Source organism: Syngnathoides biaculeatus, chromosome 3 (assembly GCF_019802595.1).
Source record: "Syngnathoides biaculeatus isolate LvHL_M chromosome 3, ASM1980259v1, whole genome shotgun sequence".
NCBI lineage: Eukaryota > Metazoa > Chordata > Actinopteri > Syngnathiformes > Syngnathidae > Syngnathoides > Syngnathoides biaculeatus.
In genome coordinates this window covers 15,126,259-15,143,941 of record NC_084642.1, presented here as the reverse complement: position 1 = coordinate 15,143,941, position 17,683 = coordinate 15,126,259, and the positions used below count along the sequence as shown (strand labels likewise).

The 17,683-nt window shown below is 40.7% G+C and overlaps 1 protein-coding gene across 1 annotated transcript in view; it reads right to left on the bottom strand.

The window, feature by feature from the left end:
- Positions 1-728: 728 nt before the first annotated feature.
- LOC133498093 (RNA polymerase II elongation factor ELL2-like) overlaps positions 729-17,683 on the bottom strand; it is a 28,094-nt gene continuing 11,139 nt past the window's right edge. The window contains exons 3-12 of the mRNA XM_061814516.1: positions 14,794-14,921; positions 12,524-12,687; positions 9,408-9,652; positions 6,990-7,114; positions 6,604-6,718; positions 6,083-6,515; positions 4,455-4,506; positions 2,952-3,123; positions 2,816-2,860; positions 729-2,302 (exon numbers count right to left, since the gene is read on the bottom strand). Of these exons, the coding sequence (XP_061670500.1) occupies positions 2,192-2,302; positions 2,816-2,860; positions 2,952-3,123; positions 4,455-4,506; positions 6,083-6,515; positions 6,604-6,718; positions 6,990-7,114; positions 9,408-9,652; positions 12,524-12,687; positions 14,794-14,921 (1,590 nt within the window). The 3' untranslated portion in view covers positions 729-2,191. The remainder of the gene's footprint in view (positions 2,303-2,815; positions 2,861-2,951; positions 3,124-4,454; positions 4,507-6,082; positions 6,516-6,603; positions 6,719-6,989; positions 7,115-9,407; positions 9,653-12,523; positions 12,688-14,793; positions 14,922-17,683) is intronic.

Genomic DNA, 17,683 nt, shown 5'->3' with positions numbered 1-17,683 from the left:
GCGCGGTTATGGGATACCACTAGAGAGGGGGCTACACTTTAAAGGATACATTTTTCAAATGAACTGAAATGAAATGGAAGAAAAATGAGTAAGGAGGAAAGGAGGCGGAACGGGAAGAAGTGACAAAAATTCTAGGACGTCGAGAAAAATGGAAGAATGAAAAAGAACGGTACAGTATATTGGGGGAAAAAAGGACTGAATGAAAGAATAAATGACGGTAGGACGGCAACACTGGTCCATAAACCCCAAAATGGTAAATGTAACACTTATTAATTTTACTTTAACATGGTTTGAGGTCTTTTTTTTTTTTTGATATACTAACAAAAAACACTGGCAATGAAAACCACTTTGAATTCACAAGAATTGTATTGGGAATGTTAATGTAATACATTAAAATCTGAAACTCCTTACTTTTGGCTCACCCACTCTGGAAAAATAAATTGTCGTTATGTCATATAATAGCTTAATCCAAGCCATGAAAGTTATTTTGAAATGAGAGATTACTTCAACTACTTTTTACTTTTTGCTTGACTGGTGACCAGACCAGTCCAGGATGTACCTTACTTCTCACAAGGCCAGCAAAGGGATTGGCTCCAGCTCACGTGCGACCCTAATGAGGACAAGCGTGACAGAAAATGTCACCAACTTGCATCTCAGGTACTGGTTAATTCCTGGAAGACAGTGATAAGAAAGACCAACGAGCACAGCGAGGTATGGCAAATGCATGGTTTTATTTTATTTACCAATATGGCTTCATTATTCCCTCCCCGTTTGATCCATTCAATCATTGCCTGTGCACAAAAATGAATCAAATGTTTGGACTTGAGAGTAAATAGGTGACATTATTCACTAGTATATAGCACAGTACCATAATCCTCTGCAGTCTTCTAGAGGTCACAATGGTTGAATTGTGGAATGTTCTTGAAACATGAACAAGAGAATAACCTCAGAGGTGGCTCTTATAAGGTGAGCTCTCGTGGCGATTCCCTTTCACACTGCCAGGAAAATCCGCCATGCAATGTTCACTTCCTGTTACACGACGAGGTTGGGGTGATATTTTTATGTGTTTTGTGTTGAGAGTTGTTGTCAAACCAGACAATGGAGCTGAAGTCATCTAATACCAGTATCTACGCTGGAGGCCGTGTTGCCGTGTGAAAGTGTACCGTTGCGGCAAAATCCCGCCTGTCGGGTGGCGACAATTGCTTTCGCCACAACAGGGCGGGAGAACCAAGTGTTCTAATATCTCAGATGGGGAAATTGGTGGCTTCTATAGGCAGTGTAAAAGGGACTACGGACACACTGAGCTATAAAGGCGAAAAGGTTGTTGAGATCCTTGGAGTGCGTCAAAAATGTCACGTGACCTTTAATCTACACGGGACCGCAATAGAGAACAGAAGGCTGTCCTAAAATAAATACATCAGCAGTTCAGAGAAAAATACTTTCTTCCACATCTTTGTACAGAGGCAGTAGCCAATTTCGCGAGGAAGTGAAAGGTTGCACTCAATAAATACTTTAATTCAGAGGCGGGCCAGAGCAAGTGACGGTATTTTGTTCCATCTTACCGTGCAATTTTAAAAACAAATGGAACTTCAGGGACCATTACAAAAAGACATTGAACCCAAAGATGCTCATAACATATATTAAGCGTTTGTTTGATCATTGCATCATGTTTTAATTATTTAAGGCCTAATAAGGGCTTTACAGAAACTGATGAGAAAAAGGTTCCCCCACCGTTAATTTAAACACAAGTGCATTATGGGGGAAGCTTAATGAAAATGAGCTGCTTTCAAACATGTGAGTTCATACAAAGGAAGGATGCGGAAATATAAATAGATTTAGTTTGAGTATATTGCCAACCCTAAGGGAAAATAGTAAAATGTCAACGCTACGGCAGAAGGAGAAGAGAGGCACTAGCTAATAAGCGGACCAAACACTTTTTGGAACGTTACAAAGGAGGCAACTCATGTGGACTGATAGGTAGGAACAAGCTCTTCTGGTTTCCATTAAAACAGCTTCCAATGATCCTGGTGGATGCGCCCAGATGATTTGGATGAGTTACGTCTCTCCCCTTGGAATAGTGTGTTTTTTCCTTTTTTCTTTTTTTTGGTTCTTTTACAAATTTTTCCATAACTCATGGACAGATACTGTTCACGGAAATCCCCACTGTGCTGAATCCGAGGGAGAGCCGTCGCTACGAGGAAACCCGGGACACGTCGTAGTCCACGATGAGCTGCTTGATGAAGGCCAGTTTCTGGTGGAGATATTCACAGCGCTTCTTTTCTTCCTGGTAACCTGGAAACTTCTGTGGACCCAGAGAGCTCACCTATTACTGTTCATACTGTAATTATGCCTGATCCGACAAGATAACAGAAATATCCATTGTACATGACAATTTCCATGCTAAATAACTACCATGAACAGCACATCTGTTTAAATATGTTAATATTTGACAGCTATGCATTTGTTTTTTGTCCATCATAAAACAAAAAGTACTCTAAATGCTATTTTTGAGTATATTTTGGGAGACTTGGAAGGAAAAGTACTGCTAAATGTAGTGCAAAACATTCTGGAGCAAAAACTGCGACACGTTCAAATTTTCATTTTATTACATGTTAAATATTACATTTTATATTTTATTATTATCTTATTTTACTTATGTTTCATTGTAGTGTGAAAAATGTCAAATATAGCTTCTTAAAGAATTGAAACACAAAATTGTGATTTAACAAATGAAGGTCAGTCCTCAATAAACATATCTTTACACACAAAAAGGCACTATGTGTACAAATGATTTAAAAAAAAAAATTAGTCTTACCTTTCGATATTTGTTGTATTTTTCTAAAATTTGATCTTCCATTACCTAGCATGAAGTAGTAGAATACAATGTAAATATTAATAAATAAAATTCATCAACGTCTACATCCTAATTAGGAAATCTTATGAAGATGTACCTTGTGTTCTTTTGTTCCGGGCGACATGCTCTTGAGTTTGGATCCCAGCTGAACAAACATGTGAGTGATGGTGGCGATTCGGGTGTGGAGGTCTTTGTACTCATCGTACTCTGCACTAAAATCTTTCTGGTACTGCTGACGTTGCTCCAAACTTGTGATCCTGACGTACGTGCTGCAAATAGACACATTTTTAACCGTCCATCAATCCATCCATTTCCAACAGGTTCAGGGCGCTGGAGCCTATCCCAGCTGACTACACCTTCAACTGGTCGCCAGTCAGTCGCAGGGATACATCAGAGAAACGGACAACCATTCACACTCACACTGACACCATCAGTGAGTGTGAATTGAGCCCACGCTGCCCGCACCAAAGTCAGACAAGTGTACTTCTACACACCATCAGTGACTCAATTTAATGTGTGGGAACAATTATATAATTCCATCAATTGTCGTCACAAAATACCGTTTGGTTTATTCTCACTGAAAGGCAGTTAGTCCCTCTGTAAGATTTCAACTTGGGATGCTGCAAATCCATTTTGTAACACTAGATGGCAGCCTTAAAATAGACATTTCTGTCAAGTCCGTCCATCCATTTTCTTAGCTGCTTATCCTCACGAGGGTTGCAGGGAGTGCTGGAGCCTATCCCAGCTGTCATCGGGCAGGAGGCAGGGTACATCCTGAACTGGTTGCCAGCCAATCGCAGGGCACATGGAGACAGACAACAGTTGCACTCACAATCACACCTTGGGGCAAGTTAGAGTCTCCAATTAATGGATGTCTGTCAAATACTGTTCAAGTAATCAGCAAATGAAACAATTACTGTAGAGAACTGGTGAAAAGAAAAAAAAGAATGTAATACTGCAAGAATAATTTTTTTTATATTGACACGTGTATATCGTGATAGACAACAGATTTGAACAATTTAATTGAAAAAGTGAAAATCTCAAATGTCCATTAATGTCTTCCAACAAACTACCATCAAAACCTGGTAAACGTAGAACAAAATTGCTGCTCTGCATGGGTTGCTCGTAAACATACCATATTTCAACTGATACCTGTAGATGCTGTGCCTGGCCCACTTGAGAGAAGAAGAAAGACACCTTACTCAAATAGGTGCCTCGCATTTCCCACCAGGGAAGTGTAATTATCTCTGTTTATAGACACCCATGCTCACCAAACACAAAGAGGAACAGATGAGCCAATTTCAACGCCGTTGCTATCCATAACAGGAGCATACTACTCAGGTAAACTGTGTAATCTTACTGGATGTTAAAAAGGAGTTCCCTGCACAGTATTGTTAATGTTTTACACTACTGTTTTAATCTGCCTCAGTTGTTGCCCACTCTCAAGTTGCACTTGACAAAATTTGCAATTTACTGTTGAGATTGGTTATTCTCTCCAAAATAAATTTGTATGTAAAAAAAAAAAAAAACCCTCACAACTATTAAGATATATCAGTTGTAAATAGTAAAAAATTACAAGAAAGAATGTGTTTACACTTACCACACATAATCCGGCTTCTCAACCGAGCCCATGCCATTAGTGATGTTGCAATCTAAAAAAAACCCAACGCAGCAGATTAAGATATGAAAGACATGACTCAGTAAAGTAACCGAGAGTAGACGACACTTAAAAATGTCCATGTGGAGCCGCAACTGCTCAGAGATGGGAGACACCGGGGCAGGTGTCACTTTAGGGAATTAAGAGTTGTTGTTGAATGAGTCAGGAGCATAACAGGCCGAGCACTCCAGAGAGCGAGACAGACAGAGACTGAGATCGAGCTTATGGGCGCAAACACACCCACCCACACCCATCACCTATGCTTATAAGATTTACTGTATAAGTGCACTCAATTGCGACACGTGTGTTGATTCGGGTCCTCAGTGGCGTCCACAAAGACAATACAGCTGGCCCTTTTCTCCGTCAACATCCTTAAGGCAAATAATGCATCTGCGGTACTCCCTTTAAGCATGAAACCTTACTGTTGCTCACAAATACTCACTTGTGTCATGAGTTTAGCCTCCACTACTATTTACCATAACTTCATTATGTGGATCGTCATCGTTATTCCTCTATAGTTCCCACAACTCTACACATTAACCTTGTTCGTAAAAATGGGAACCAGCATACTTTCCCTCCATTGCTCAGGCATCTTCTCAGCCGCTAGAACTCTGTTGAACAAGCTCGTCAAAAACTCCACAGCCACCTCTCCTATATGCTTCCATACCTCCATCAGGACCAACTGCTTTTCTATTTTTCATCCTCTTTACTCTCTAACGACCGCCTTAAAAATAATTGCTACCTCCTAGTCCATCACGCTTGCTTCTTTATCTTAGATCTCATACATCCTATTCTATTAGTTTAAGCACCTTCTGGAGTTGCACTCATGTCGTTGTATGCACAGCCATATAATGACAATTAAGGCTTCTGATTTGATTTGATTCTACTCTTCTTTCTCTCAGATTTTCATCATTAATAAACTCCTCAAAATATTCTTTCATTCTCTCCAGCACACTGGCACCAGCTAACACGTTTCCATGTCTAGCCTTAATCACCCTAATCTGCTGCACATCTTTCCCATAATTATCCCTCTGCCTGGTCAACCTGTAGAGATCTTTTCGCCCTCCTTTAGTGTTCAACCACTGACTGGTAATGTTTTCTGGTTCCACCTGTCTGACAGTGTTTGATTTGACAAGACAAAGCCTAGTAATCGTAAAAGTCGTGATTCAGTCCTTTCGGAATACGTCGCGTAGAATTGCCACTGTCTGAAATTGGCAGACTCAAACCAAAACACACTGCTAGCTCTCGAGTCAATTTCAGGAACGGTTCTATCCTATTCTGGCAGATTTTGAGTGAGAAGTGAGATACTCCCTGGACTGGTTGCCACCCAATAGTCATTCACATTCACGCCAATGGAAAATTATGGGTCGTCGGTGAACCCAACAAGCATGTGTTTGGAATCAAGGCAGACATGCTAAACACTTCTTCCACCCAAACTTAATAATATATTTTTAAATTAGTAGCTCTCTAATTGCAATCAGCTCTTCTATTGGAACTCAGAGTGTGCATGTTTTCTTAATGTGACCAGTGATCTTGTCATTTATTAATTTATTTATTTGAAAGGGCCTTACTCTCAAGTTTGTCCTTGTTGTGCTTGAGGTCCTCACTGTTCTCTGACCACATTTTGTCCTGGTGGTCTCTTAACCTTTCCCGCTCCTTGTCTTTGCGCTTTTTGGATTTCTTCTTCCTCTGCGGCTGAGCGCGTTCCGACTCGGCCAGGGGTGGCTCGTGGCTCATTGCTTTGGTTCCGTGGTAATCGGTCTCCGAGATGACAGAGTTGCTCGACACTTTGTGTGATGAAGGAGAGCTGTGTTGGTGGCCTCCTATAGTGTTATTAGTCCCTTGGAAATCAGGTTTGGTGTGGAAACTAGGAGGTGCAATGACAGTTGCTCCTTTATTGTTTAAGAGTCCGTTTATATCTGGCTGTTGTTGTGTCCTGTGATCATTCTCTCTTTGTCTTTTTGTCGCAAGCGCTTGTAGACAGTCGGTCGGCATGGGGCGTTTCTGTAAAATCAACAGCACGAGTCACATATGCAAAAATCTATCGATTAGATCAAATCTAACACAGAAAAAATACTCCTTGCCTACTCACCACCACGGGGTTCTTTGCCAAGCTGTGATGTAGTGCTCGATCCTCGGACTGCTTTACGGTTGATCCATTGGCTTGTGTATTTCTCAAATGGCCAAACACAGAAGGCTGCAACTTCCTGTGAACCGACAGGGGAAAAAAAAAAGATGAACGATATACGAGACAGAACCACGTTGGAGGACAAAGTACTGTCCACATACTCATACTGAAACAACTCTAGAAAACATTTACAGTATACAGTGGACCCCCCCCCCCCCCGGATACTCACGGTTTGGCACTGATGGATTCACCTTTTCATGAAAAAAAAACCCCTCCTGTAATGCCCAATTCTTTTGGCAACAGATAAAACATAATATTGGTTGTACTTAATGACTGTCAATTACACACACCTTGACAATAACCTGCTAACGAGCTTTCGCTCTTCCTCACTGTAGCCGGGCCAGTCCCGCCGCACATACTTGTAGAGGTCGTCTTTCAGGAGATAGCTGCTGTCTTTCGGGTTTACTTTTGCCACCTGAAATTCAAGATACCTTTTGAGATTGCAGCTAATCCTTAGTTTTCTCTTTTTATACTGTTGAAAACAACCAGCTTCCATTAAGGTTCATTTCCAGTGTCATTTTGTATCCCACAGTCGTCCACTGAAGTCTTGAGTGATACCCTCATTGTACGTTCTAATGAGTATCCCGGGATTTCTTCTACAGACTTGAAACTCGCTCTGAATAGTGTGAGACTCTCTGTGTCAGAGATTTATTATAATCTTTGTGGGCTGCCGACAGAATGTCCTATCCCCAAAGCAAACAGGTCTGCAGGGATAAGTACAGCATTGCCCCAATTAGACCTAAATATAGGAACCTAAGTCTGTGTAATACCGTGTAACTACCATATTTTCTCAATTGTTCCATCCAGTCTGCCTCAAGTCTTGATGCTTTTTTCCTTTTATCCATGTCGTTTCTTTCTATTGAGCTTTAAACTCCAGTTTCACTTGAAATACATTTGAATACTATTGTTAATATCCATCCTCACGAAGGTCGCGGGAGTGCTAGAACCTATGCCAACTGTCAACGGGCAGGAGGAAGGGTACACCCCGAATTGGTTGCCAGGCAATCGCAGGGCACATAGAGACAGACAGCCGCACTCACAATCACACCTAGGGGCAATTTAGAGTGTCCAATTAATGTTGCAATGTTTTTGGGATGTTGGAGGAAACCGGAGTGCTCAGAGAAAACCCACGCAGGCACGGGAAGAACATGCAAACTCCACACGGGCGGACCCGGGATTGAACTCAGAACTGTGAGACCAACGCTTTCCAACTGTTGTTAATATCTTTTAAAAAAGAAAAGGCAGACAAATAACGGTCTCCCCACCAAACCTCCACACCCCAAGCAAATAAATTAATCCCCACAGCCACTATGTGCAGACAGTGCCATGAAATAAGAGTATTGATAATCGCAAATTCTTGTATTTTGCATAGTTTCCCCATTTTATATGCTGAAGGTCAAGCAAATGGAAATGTCAGACAAAGATAATCCAAGTAAACATTTTAGTTTGCAGTTGTCAAATGGTGATTTTTACATATTAAATATATACTATGCAAATCTCCACTCCCTGCGTGAAAAAAAAATGGTCAATCGTGAATTAACTGAAAATTGCAGATGACACTCGCAGTCCTTGGCACCATCAAACACAAACACACACACGCACACGGATGCGCACACACACTAGTTCAAAGGGCAGGTCACTGTTCCAATAATGAACTGGATTGGTTCATATTTAAAAAATTGCATTTAAGATCACCATTCCAAAATTGAGTGTTCATAGCACATTTTGTTCTATTTTGTCTCAATATCTTGCTTGAATGTTTTTTTTTTTAAATCAGGAATTAAATGATAATTGGGACTTTTTATCAAAATATAAAAACAAAGATGCAAGACAGTCTGACAGTAATGACTGTGAAAGGATATTGATAACTGTACTCCTTGCAGCTCCGGGTGACTATATTAACAAAATATTTTATCTGTTCTTATAGTACAAAAAATAGTAAGGAAGTTTCTTTCAGCTTGTCCCGTTAGGGGTCGCCACAGAGTGACATCTCCGATGAACACTCATATCTGTTTGGCACAGCTTTTACTCCGGATGCCCGGCCCCAGTGAGTAAATTCCAAATTATGACAGTGATCATACACACTGTACATAGAGTTTTAACTAAATCCTTCTGATCCAAATAATATCTTTTAAATAGACCTAATCAGTTTTTAGTCTTATGTACTGGATTACAAAAGAACCACTGGAAAAGAAATTCCCTACCATTCATGCAGTGTCCCACCTCATTTTCTCACGCAGCTGGATGTGCCTGACATGAATCGGTTGCCAAATAATGGCAATAATCTGCCGATATGAAGGCCTAGATACAGTATAGTATGTTCACACAGGATTTTCCTGAAAGTCCCAAACAAAACCACAAAATCTGACATTCTTGAATAAAAATGAACTTTCATTGGACCAACTACACACATAGGTAAGCAATGCTGTGCATCTATGAATGCAGAGTGATAACGTTTTATTTTTGAGCATCTCAAATGCGGGACGCATATCAAAATAGATCCTGATATAAAAAGGATTTTTAATACAGAAATTCTGTTTGAAATAGATCTCTTAGAGCGTGTGTTTAATCCTTATAATATATGAATTTCACTTTTTTAAATGTTTTTTTTTCTGCAACAAACTTTGAAGTAGAAAACGATACAATCTCTTTTGATTGTGCAAGTGTCCCTAATGAAGGGTTCATTGAATACATGTGCTTCCTCATACCTCTTCCAATATGGCACCAAGCTCTGCCTTGTCCTTGGCACAGACCCGCTCTCTCTCCACCCACAGCAGAAGCTCCGGCTTCCTGTAGGACTTGAGAGCCAGCAGGTGAATGATGCGCTCCCAGAGGGGCTTTTGGTGGGCCGAGGCCATACTGCTGCTCCACCGGCTGAGAAAGGGCGGTTTGCAGAAGCCGCTGTCTGATGTAGACACGATGGGCGGCCTCTTATGGCTCTTGACACTTTTACCTGAGGTAAAAATACAAATGAGCCCGTTTAATGACTGGAGGATGAGCTTCACGATTTACCTGGTTCTCTGCAGATGCAATTATAATGCACATGCATGTTAAAGTAAACAAAGTTGTGTACATTTGGATATCTAAATATCCACTCTGTAGTATGTTTTTTTTTTCTTTGGCTATTATGTTTTTTGTGACGCCCTCATAGAAAGGGCAAAAGTGAATGGCGATAAAAGTGAAAATGGCACATGCAACATCATGGTAACGTCTATCCCTATTGCTCACTACAATATGGCAATTCGACATAAAATAAATAAAATAAGTCAACTTTTCATCAGAGGTTTACCTCAGCTAAGCTTCTACCTTGTAGAAAAGTGATGAGTAATTTATTTAAGTCAAAGCCTGATACTGTATCGTCTTTTTAGTAGTTAATTTAGTTCTGGATTTATCTGGCAGTTCAAAATGTTTAACGTATATAGTATTCAAAACCTTGCCTCCACAATTAATAAAGGTTTTTATAAATGCAATAGTATGACTGTGGAATGAATAGTATTGAAATTGAAACAAATAACAGGCAAACCAACTTCCGGAACGCTGTTTGACCTTTCAAGTTAGGGACTCTACAAGGTTTAATTTCATTCCCTCGTAACTAATTTTCACTCAAATAAAATAATTCTAACTCAAATAATCTCAAATATGAATAAGATGACTAAATATGTTTTTTTTTTGTTTATTCTCCCCTGTGAAGATACCACAGAGGAGGTATTTTGTTATTATGTACAGTTAAAATTCTGATGTTTGTGAAATCGGTTAGAAAATGTATTCAGAATCTGTTTGAATATGTTATTGGACTACCATGAAGCCCTTTTTATTTTCTTCACCTAGTACATGTAGCTTGTCATATATTCATATTTCAGATTATCTAATTTTTTTTCAGAACACACTATGTAGGAAAAAAAAGGCAAGCATCAAATATAGTACACATTTTTATATATCCGGGAAGAGCACAGAAATTTGTCAGACAAGACAAAACTACCTGTTTATCATATGAGGCCGCACTGTCTCCGTGACGACTTCACCCAAAATAATCAGTCTTGAATGTGCATGCAAGCCATTTGTCTTCCAGGTGAAAATGATCCCTTGAGCAGACAGTTGTGGGGCATGTTTGGGCACGGGTGAGTGCTATCTCCCCGTGCTAATCCTATTACACATTAATCTGCGCTTTGAAGGTCACAGTTGAGGCTTTAAATTTCAACCATAAAATGTCTCGCAATGTTATCTGTAATATCAGCCATAAATCATTTGCGAAACATGATGCAACAATGATAGCGTGAGAAGTATCCACAACCATGTGTCTCTTTTTAGGTATGACATGGTTAATAATGAGCGCACATGTCCTAACGATAAGACGGAAATACAGAGCACAGCTATTGAAGGCTTTATTTGCATCTTCACCTTCGAAATGGTTGTTACACAATTCACAAGGGTTAAATTTGGTCAAGAAGCATCCAGAATTTGAGCAAGAATCTGGAGCTCGGCAGCAACACGGGGGTCTTACAGTCCTGCCAGGAAAAAAGATTGCGTAACTGCAGCAAGCGCTGAAGAGGAGAAATGAAAAAAAAGAAAAGAGAAACTGCCAAGTGGATGACGTTTAGTTATGTTGCATGATATTCATGATTTGTCACATCTCGTAAAATACGGAAAGTTAATGTGCATTAAGCGGAAAGTAATCCCATTAGTTTTAAAAATGACCTTTTTTAAATGTATGCAAAAAAAAAACCAAAACAATGGGAGTTATCCTCCTATCTTCTTAAGAACAGGAAAGAACTGTCTTATGATGTCATTTGGATCTTTTGCATATGCAACAACAGTTTAAAGACAGATGCTTTTTAAATGTCACTGTGGACCACTTTGGATGTTTTTTTTTTTTTTTTGTCTTTCCAAAGCCAGATGGGAGCAAAGTAATTTTGCTGGCAAGCAAGTGCAAAAAAATGCTGGAAAACTAATATCAAAACATAGTGTCATGACTGGTAAGCGGAGTAAATGAAAACATCTGAAATTCTGACAAATTGAGTGCTAGTAAAAGGTTTAAATTGATAGTATTTGAATTCCTTTTCAAAATACATTTCAGCCAGGAATTAAATCCCACAAACATCTTGAAGCCATAGATGCATGCATGTGCCCCCTCCTCCTTTCAGCATTTCTACCTTACTGGATGTGAGTTGGATTTCTGGCCGCTTAATATTTAGCATAGCTAAGAGAAATGGCTGTAGACCACTAATCTTTGACATTTTCCTGTGGAGTCCAATAAGCAATGAGATGCAAGTGAACCATTAAGAAAGACCATATTGTAAATGTGGTACATTACATTTCCATCAGCTGCAGCCTGAACTAGTTGACTTGGGCAGGGAGACGAGGTAACCAGGGCTTGTTGCCAGCCATGACAGTGACCAGAAAGACAAACAAAAAGTTTCACTAGTATAGAAGGGATATTCACACCTATGGACAATTTAGTGTTCAGTTAACCTTGCATGCTTTTAGAATGCTGGCGAGGAAAGACACACATAAGCATGGGGAGAAGGTTCAAACACCAACCAAGAGGGCCTGATCCAGGGTTCAAACCCAGAACTGTAAGGCAAGACGTAATAAGTACAACTCGACGTTGCTGCTCCAGAAACATAATCCTTTTAAAACCATTTTCCCAAAGGAACTAAATATTCATGGTCAAACTGCCAAGGATAATGTCTGAGAAGCGCGTCTCTTCATATTAAACAACAACACTAAACAAAAATCACTTTTAATGTGATCTGTTTCTTACGGGGCTGCACTTAAACTCACAATTTTTAAGGTTGCAAGACACCCAATAGAGGTGAATACTTACTGGGATGTGTGGCTCCGGGTTTTATCTCAATGGCGGAGCGGCTCCAGCAGTCCTTCTCCACCTGAGACATCCTCTCACGCGTCATCTGGTAGGAATCCTCGGTGGCGCACACAGTGATCTTGTCCTGGATGACTCCTTGAGCTTCCAGCTGCTCACGGCCGTCACTGCAAAACCAAAAACACAAAAAACAACCACTGATCCACGGGAGCTTTTAGCTGTCAACAGGGTAAAGACAAAGTCCAGTGAACTGTCCCGCAGCAGCTTACCAATATGGAACCAGGGAAACGGTCGTTTGCGGTGGGAGCTGGCCAAGACGGCCGAGGTTATTCTATGTTATGTCACAGATTGGATATAGCCCACCGAGTGACAAGGGAAAAAGACAAAATGTTCATGGCAGGATACAGCCTGCGGAGAAACTCCATCTTGGCTCGGTGAAACTTGGCTTCAAACAACTGCCGTGCAAAACTCTTCTAGGACAAAAGTCAGGCGTCACACACAAAATCATTTGTCTGCTTTATTTGCATGCATGACTGCACACTTTCTAGCCTCTCTATTGAAAAGATAAACTCATTTGTGAGGTAAAAGCAAACAAACTGGCATGGAGAGACACTTTAAGATACTGTACAACAAAATGGATACTGAATTTCCTCATGCCAGATACGAATAAAGCTGCATTTTCGACTTCCTTCTGTCACTTTGCTTGTTAGACTATTACAAGCACACGAGTGAAAACAGAGTTGGTTTAAGCTAGCAGTCTACGAACAGGCGGCAACAAACTAATACAACGATTCAGTCAGTGGACCAGCTGAAAACAGTTCGTCTTGTACACAGGAGCTAGTAGTTCCTTGCGATGACGCTAGCTGACAGCAAAAGAAGTGTGAAAGAAAAACAATCAAACTGACCCAAATGGTTGGCGTTTTCAAGACGTGAGCAAAATCAACAGGTCCATGACGTGTTACCTACACACAGTATAGTGCATGAACTTCCGCCTCTATGAGTGAAAGTACTATACTTAATTAAAGGGGAACTTCACTCATTGAAAATATATCAGATAGGTCATTTCATTGGTACTGTAACTTTAACATAAAGATTTTCATCAGATATCATTTAAGGTTGTTTATATCGGCAATTTTGAATGTTCCCAGTCGCTGACATTTTTGGAGTCAGGTGAGCGGATGTGACGTGTTATGTGCTTGGGTACGTTCCTACACAGTTATTGTCAGCGCTGATTTCTCGGATTTATCCTCACCTGATGAAGAAATAGAAGCATCGGTTGATAGGGAAGACGGAGGAATACGTCCATACAGATTTGAACTTGTGACCGTAAATAATGTTGAATATTCGTATGGTTCTTCGGACGGCAATTATACAGTCTGACGAGCAAGCTCCGCTGCCGAAGCTCGGCTAACGGCCTTCGCGGCCGCCGAAGCACGGTTAACGGCCTCCACCACCGCCGAAGCACAGTTCGCGGTCCGCTGCCGCCGGAGCTCACTTATCGGACTCCGTGTTATTCCTGTCCGAAGAACCATCCGTGGCTGCCAGCCCGGAGCTCGGGGGGGACTTTGTTTACGCACTTATGTCCCGCGCGTAGGCCTCCGAATAGTCAGACTTATCGTCATTCCCGTCCGAAGAACCATCCGAATATTCAACATTATTGACAGCCACGGGTTCAAATCTGCATGGGAGGCCGCGAGCCGAGCTTCGGCAGCAGCGGAGGCCGTTAGCTGAGTGTCGGCAGAGGAGCTCACTCGTCAGAGTCTGCGTCATTCCCGTCCAAAGAACCATCCGAATATTCAACATTATTTACAGGTACAGGTTCAAATCTGTATGGATGGGAACATTCAAAATTCCCGCTTTAAACAACCTAAAATGATATCTGATGAAAATCTTTATTTTAAAGTTACAGTACCAATGACATGACCTATCTGACACATTGTTATTTTCAATGAGTGGAGTTCCCCTTTAAGGTACTTGCTATCTTCCCCACACTGATGCAAGTAAAGGTTTGCTTGCCTGTTCAATGCTTCACGCACCGTCTTCTTGGTAACAAATCTGCACTTGCCATTGGGCCAGCAGTACATGGTGTGGGGTGAACAGTCGCTCACTTGCATGAGACAGGGCCACCCACTCAAATGGGCTTACTTCAGCAAGATAAGAAATATGGTATGTAAAGTGTGCTATAATTCTTGGCTGTCTTTCAAAAATCCATTTCAAATTAGAGGTTATGTATAAAGTAAAGTTTTCACTGTATTTCTACTTGTGTTTCCTACCTTGAAACATATTGCTGGATGCAGTCAAAGCTCGCTTGTGGCTGGTCTTTGCAGTCTGTGGATAAGTAGAAGGAAAAGACGCGAAGTGCGTTGGGCAACTCTGCTGTGGGAGCTGGTAACTTGATGTACTATGAAGGAAACAGGAGAGAAACAAAATGAATGTTTATTAAAGTATCGAGGCGAGTATAAAAAGATGTTCAAAACAGTACTTAAGACTTCACAATGTAGATTTCAGCTGACTCATCGTTTGTAAGAGTGAAACAAGAGGCTCACTCCACTCATCAGCTCACTGCACAAGTCTTTACTTGCAGGGTTTTGCAAGTGTTAAAACAAAGTGCACTGCGACTATTGTAATCTTGATCTGGACTCTTGGGAAAGTTACACAAACAGTAAACTTACAAGGGTTGCACAAGTGGCTCATCTCAGCATGTGACATAACACTTTAATGGGACTGTGTACTATTTAGCTCTGAGATACACTCTTTAAGCTTGTATAGGTTAATCCCGGATGAGGTTGTAAGAGAAAGAGGTCAAAAAGCAACAAGTCTATTATGTGCACATGCTGTGGCTGACTCACTTTAATTACTAATTAGTTATGCAGTGCAGTACACACAAACTAAATAGAATTTCAGGGTCAAACACAAATAATCCGTCCAGCTCTGATGTGTTCTGATTTTCTTTTTCTTTTTTTTTTTTTTATCAGTTCCTCGGTTAAACTATTGCCATCATAAAAGGTAGTGGTTGTGCAGGCAAACAAGTGTAAAATCTTCCATGAGGAGAAAGGTAATTTACTCACTGAAAATGATTTTAACTTGAATAACAAACACGCATTATCTTTATCTACTTATCTTTTCAGAGCATTTTGTTCATATGGTTTTATATATTTTTACAAAACTTGACATTTTTTCCACACTGTACCTTTGCTACTGAAATCAAGAATACAATATTAACTTTGCTTTGTTCAAATGCACTATTATGTTTAATTTTTACATTCATATGAAATTTAATGGCAATGTTCTTTAATGACTTAGTAGGCATGACTCATTTGTGACTGAAGTTGGGATTCTGTTTCATGATTTTTAGCCTGTGTACACGGCCTCTGCCTTTTTTTTTAGTTTATTCACATGTCTGCAGTTGTAGTTTGCTCTTGCAGCCATGGATCAAGGATGCAACAGTCTATACGACCAAAATCTCCACAGGAGTCTATTAGCTGTGCCTGAGGAGCAGCACTGCTATTCATGCCAGCACAACAACACAAGCAAGAAACCAGTTAATCGCTGGAGGGGGACGGTGACGTGCCAAGATGAATGGGAGAAAGCTGACCCATTACACTGTGGCAGATGACGATGTCATGAGCCATCCTACAGTTCCAAACCCTCCCACACCCTGCCCCCTTACCACCTGTTTTTAAGCCTGGCTGAACCCAGAAAACCTTGCCAGAGTACTGAAGCTTCTATAGTGGTACCGATTCCTGATTTCCTTCGTGATCTCCCCATCTCTCCTTGTCCTCAATGTTCTCTCAGCTAGCCGCCTGCTCCCATCACAGCCTGCCAGACGTTCTGTCTGAACAACCTCAAGGACCATCTCCACTTCCATTCTTCAGTAAACTGTTCATCACAACAATTCAGCGTCCGCCTACCCTTGGGTCCAGTCTCCATCCATTGGTCACAGAAAAGATCTAGCTCGCTAGTTAGGAAAGAGGCAGCTAATACGAGCCTGCAATCATTTGCAGCACTGGCAGATCCAAAACCAACCTGGGTTGTAGGCTTTTTTTTTTTAATTTTTTAAACTAAAAAAATAAACTTCCGGTGGGAGAAGTGGCAGCCAAAACGTGTCAGCATATACTCTTTTTGGTTCAATAGAATAGTTTTCATATATAGTACCCAGTAATCAAATGGGATTTTGATTGGGAGTTGTGACCCAATGGTTTAGATCATCGCCTGCCACTGTAGGAGACCCAAGTTTAAGACCCCGCCCCAGACTAAAACATCCCCGGGACTCATGACTATGATGTCCTTGAGCAAGACACGAATACCCTAATCTCTTTAGCTACCCCTTGCTCCAGTGTGTTCCACTAAAAAGTGTGTGTGTTCACTGTGTTGGGTAAAACGTAGAGACCAGGTTTTCTGTGCATGTGCATCCTTAAGACAATAAAGGTAATTCTTCTTTTTTTTATTTGTTGTACTAGGGTGTCTTTATTTCGGAGTAATGCAATGAGTAACAATTTGACTCTGATTTAGAAGTCATTCGTTATCGTCAACACGAACAATGAGACCTTAGAGGCTGATTTGAAGCGCTAAACACAAGTTAACAAAAGAAACCAAAGACACCACTGTAAAAATGATATTCACCAATGTGATGCCCTGTCGGTGTTTTCATCGTAACATTGTTTAACACGTGCTTCCAGAGAGAAACTATGCAAGGAAAGAAAGTGTCTTATCTGGAACTGTTTATATTGGTGCTAAGCAAAAACCACAACAGCTAAAATCATTGCAAAAGATCATGAGATTAGGCAGTGGTGCAAAGGTTTCCTGGAAAAAAAAAATGGAGAAAATTTGTAAACTCTTTACTAACTTAACTAATTTTACAGCTTCCCTATGAGAAAAAAAGTTGGAGTCTTTTAAGGCTATTTTTATAATATTTCTTGTACTGAGATGAAAGATGAGGAAAAATCCCTGGCTTTACTTCATTTCTTCATTTCCAGGGAATTGGTCTGTGACAAACTTGCTGGGTGGTACTTGGAGCTAAGCAAAAGGATGACTATATGGTGTGGAAAAATGCCATTTCACCGGAGCGTACTGTAGGACAGCAGTTAGATCCCCACACAGCTATAAAACTGAGTTGGTCTTGTTAAAAAGCCAGCCTTCCCCTCTAACTGGGCGCACATGGCT